Source organism: Saccostrea echinata, unplaced genomic scaffold (assembly GCF_033153115.1).
Source record: "Saccostrea echinata isolate AGI-Se365-2 ecotype Australia unplaced genomic scaffold, CSIRO_AGI_Sech_v1 ptg000029l, whole genome shotgun sequence".
NCBI classification, from domain to species: Eukaryota; Metazoa; Mollusca; class Bivalvia; order Ostreida; family Ostreidae; genus Saccostrea; species Saccostrea echinata.
The window spans coordinates 3,175,735-3,180,166 of NW_026889778.1; the positions used below are offsets into that span (position 1 = coordinate 3,175,735).

At 32.9% G+C, this 4,432-nt stretch overlaps 1 protein-coding gene and 1 long non-coding RNA gene across 2 annotated transcripts; one reads left to right on the forward strand and one right to left on the reverse strand.

The window, feature by feature from the left end:
* Positions 1-403: 403 nt before the first annotated feature.
* On the forward strand, positions 404-1,539 carry LOC133195494 (uncharacterized). The gene is made up of 2 exons (XR_009722214.1): positions 404-658; positions 1,394-1,539. It is a non-coding gene; the product is annotated as an uncharacterized LOC133195494 (long non-coding RNA).
* A 1,864-nt stretch (positions 1,540-3,403) lies between these two features.
* LOC133194343 (uncharacterized) lies at positions 3,404-4,432 on the reverse strand. The gene has a single exon (XM_061330321.1). It carries the CDS (start codon positions 4,430-4,432, stop codon positions 3,404-3,406), a length of 1,029 nt encoding a protein of 342 aa, XP_061186305.1.

Sequence of the window (4,432 nt, forward strand, 5' to 3'; positions counted from 1 at the left end):
AAACTTATTTAATAATTTTCTGATGCTCATATTTAATAACTAATGATGTTTTAATGATTGTCAAGCGAATAATCAAACTTGTAATGATTGTTTTTGATGCAATTCAGTGGACAATCTCTGTGACATTTTTTCATATGGTCCGAAGAAATGAAGGAATAGCAGCAGTAAATAAAATCATTCCACCTAATTTTCTTGATTCGTTTATTATATACAAATTTATTTATCAAATTTACTGGGTTTGTCAAAAAAATATTGAATATTTTTAAAATTAAACAATGGTTAAATTTTATGCTTGGGGATGTAACATTTCGTGTCAATTTTGTTACGTCTCGCGCACAGCCGCTTTCAGATACAATCGAAGGAAACTTCGATGATATGTTCTATTTATAGCAATTAGAGACGTCGTAAAAGATTTACGAACTATGGCTGTGTTCAAATGTGAAAGTATTATTTCAAAAATAATCATCATAATTTTATCTGTATTTTCGTGTCAAAACGTTACGTCTGTATACACGTGTCATACATCAAATACTCGGGTGACCAGAGGACGACATCCTGTTTGTATGACATTTTCTGGTCTCTACTTTCACTTTTGGTGAGACCCGTGCACGTGTTGGATCAGTTCCAAGAAAAAGATGACAGGAGACACGAGTAGTAGGTAGGTCATTTACATGTTACGTCTCTCATTTTTTGGGGACCTCATCTTTTTCGGCGATTTAAGGATGTATTTTGAAACATATATAATGCCAGATTTGCGTGTTTGCAAAGAAATAAGAATTAATTTTCTAATAAACTGTAAATATTGAACTATGCTACATTAATATAAGAATTATGCTTATTTATTTTCACACTATGGTTGGACTGATTGTGTCCACAGTTACATCACATCCCCCAATCAAGTATTACCTAAATCTTTTAATTCAAAAATGTTAATTTACATGTGATTAAATTTCAACTGATTGAGCTTAATTTAATTGTATCAAGTAATAACCATTGTAAACTCTATTTTAGAAAATTTTAGAAAATATCTGAAAATTTATAAAAGATGTAACTTTGACAAGATTATTAAGCCACAACAGAATGTGTCATTGTTACATCACTATTTATGAATGTGCATATTTTTTTGTTGATTGGCTTCTGACAAAAATACCTAATTGGTGTTTTAAGAAGTGCAAAACACACAATAAACTTGAGTGAAATAGTATGTATTATACATTGTTCTGTCATTCTTTAACTTCATTACATGATGTAACATAGGACACCAGTTTTTGTGTCCAAGTTAAATTTGTGAAAATATCATGAGATCAGTGTTACATCACTATCAAAGTACGAGTATAGATCTTAATATCCTTGTCAAACTACCTTTTCACCATTTTTTTTCTTTTCTTTTCAGGTCATAGAATGGCCACTGATCACTTCTGTGACTCTTTAACTTGGAAAAGATCAAGATTGATATCTTGACAGAAGATAAAATGACATTTGTGTAGAAAGGGGCATATACAATACAGTGTATATTATTTAAATAAAACTGAAAATTTGTTCAATTGTTTACTTATTTATTAAGTTAAAATTTTCTTAAAGTTTCCTGTGATCTGATTCAAAGTAAAAACTTAACAATTAAGTAATTTAAAAAAAAAAAGTTTGTTGGAAGGCTTCAGTGTCCAGTGTTACATCTCTATATGTTGAAATGAGGCATATAATTTTCTTCCTTTGCCATATCATTATGCAAACTTGGCCAAAAAATGCCCAAATGCAAGTGCAAATCCTTTAATAAAAAATTTGTTCAATTAATTTTAATTTTAGAGGAAATTTTCTTTTCTGTGTGCTGAAGTTTGTGTCCTGTTACGTCTGAAACAGAAGGTGATCTTTTTATGTATTAGTCTTTAGATTTGAGTGTAAATGAGAACAATGGACAGAAATTTTGTTTATAAAGGGGCAAAAATGAGTGTCACAAGTAAGATATAATTCAGTTGTAATTAATTAATTTGAATTAAACTTGAAGTGTCTCCGTTACATCACTCAATATTAATGAATTAAATTTTAATTGTATTTTAATTGTTTCAAGTGCAACTATCTCGGCCTTCCTAGGTGACTTGGTCCTGATACCAATCTTCAATTTGCAACAATTTTTAGAGTGATATCTTAAGTCTGAAATATTGGACACAAAGCTTTGAGTGATGTAACAAAAATTCCTTGACAGTGAATTTAAGATCATATGCATAGGGATTTCACTGTTCGTGACGTTCTGATGCTTTGCTTGTCGAGAAGTTTAAATACTACGTCACATTGTCACCACATCAAAGGAAGTAACCGAGTGCACGTCTCTCCCACTGAAGTCGGGGAACTGCAACATACAGCGGGTTCACAAAAGGGGATAGACAGTCCAGCTGTCATTGTATTGAATATTACCCATAAAACTACTTTAATAATTATAAATAAGAGCTTCTATATATGCAATCTTTTTTGAAGTCCATTGTGAATGGAAAGTGAGGTGGTTATATATTCCTTAGCGAATTTCCTTTTTTTTTTATATTTGCACATAAAAAGAAGTGTATGATTCATTGAATACTTTATTTATCAATCCAGACCATTCTGAGACTGTAGCATTTTACAAATCTCTGCTAAAAAGGGACTCAGTATTAAGTACTATCTACGCATACAGAGCTCTATTTGAGGAAGATATTAAACAGGGAATCGGGGGGGGGGGGGGGTGTCATATACGTTTACGTTCAAACTTTATCGATTGAAGTTCATTTAAATTCGGCAATTACGAACAAGCTTTATTCTCTAGTCCATTTATGTTTCCATTGAAAGCATAAATTTACTATTAATTAGGTATAAAACAATACTTTTAATTCATTCACATATATTATATATATTCACATATTTAATAGTGAATGGGAAATTGCAAGTCGTTCATTGAAGACTAGAAAGTGTACCTCTAATCGGCCGTTACATAATTGGACTGAAAGAGTACAAGAAAAAAAAACCAAAATACAAATGTAGCATAATACTCGTACTAATCATCATAAATTAATAAGTTTCACAGAACTCAAAATTTTTAATTCGTTTGGCCAGGAAGGGGTTCATACTCTCATATATTCGGCAATTCTTGAGGCACAATAACGTGGAAGAGCTATACATGTATTTATACTGCCAAAAAAAGTTAAGGGGACGTTGGTGAAACAGGCCTCCAAATAAAAATTTAACACAAAAAATTGACAGTGAAAGAAACTGAACAAGTTAGGGGGGGGGGTGACCCCTTTGTACTTCGTCTTTATCCCCCATCCTCTCCCAAAAAGTTCAATTTTTTAACGTAAATATTGTATTTTTGGGTAACAACAATTCGTAAATTAATGATATGAATTTATTTGAATTCAAAGATACTTATTCATATCTTTCCTTAACAGTTAACAATTTCGGTTGCATGGAAAAATGACCGAGTGTCTCCTGCGCTTACTTCAAAAAATGCTTTAAATACAGTCACTTTCAGACTTTTCTCCATTCTTGCCATATACCTGTCACTTTTTAGTAAAGTTTTTACCTTCCTGAAGCACTGCTCGGCGGGGTTCATGTCAGGAGAATACGCCGGTAAGAAAAGGTAATCAATCCCCAGAGTCGGTAAATAAGTGCGAAGGATTCTTACAACAAGACAATCCCAAGGGGAAAATACCGCTTCCCCCTCATCGGTGTAACTATTAACGGCTTCACCTACAAACTTTAGAAATTCAGCAGTATTTGAAGGCCCGTCAATAATGTTGACATATTTAACACCAGTAATACCTACTATGATGCTGACAGTTAAATTTGCTTGACGTTTGTACCTAGTGAGTTCAACACAACGCGTGCCCTTTACTGAGTGACCATAGTTGGGATTACCGCTCGAAAGGCTTATTCCCATTTCATCCATGAATTTTAAAGTATATGGATTATTATGTTGAATATAATTCAAGAACTGTTGAGTGAAGATCAAGTTATACAGAGTAAATCGATCTTTGTCATATTTTGTGATTTTTTTGAAAGTCATGGACAAGTCCTTTTTCAAAGTCCGACAAACGGTCGAGGTGCTCACATTTTGTACTGTGTTTGAATTTTGAATTACTTGCTCTCTAATAGTCTCTAATTGCATACTCGGACGTGCTGTTTTCAAAGCCGATATAAATTCTATGTCTTCTTTAGCTAGGATCTTTGGTCGACCCGTTGACTTCTTGCCAAGTTGCTCACCCTCAGTGTGCTTGAGCCAAACTTTCGTGATTGTGTCAGGAACAAGTTTGTACTTTTTTGCCAATTCCTTTTTCACACCTTTCGGTACTTTTTTGGTTATAATATCACCTCCCATATCACAAATGTCTTGGACAATTAATTCTCTTAAATCAGTGGATAATGACTTCCCATTTAGATAAACACGACCATACCTATTTCTTTTCTCCAT

Excerpts from the sequence above, each read along its gene's own strand:
- LOC133194343 (XM_061330321.1), bottom strand. The coding sequence starts at position 4,432 with ATGGAGAAAAGAAATAGGTATGGTCGTGTTTATCTAAATGGGAAGTCA.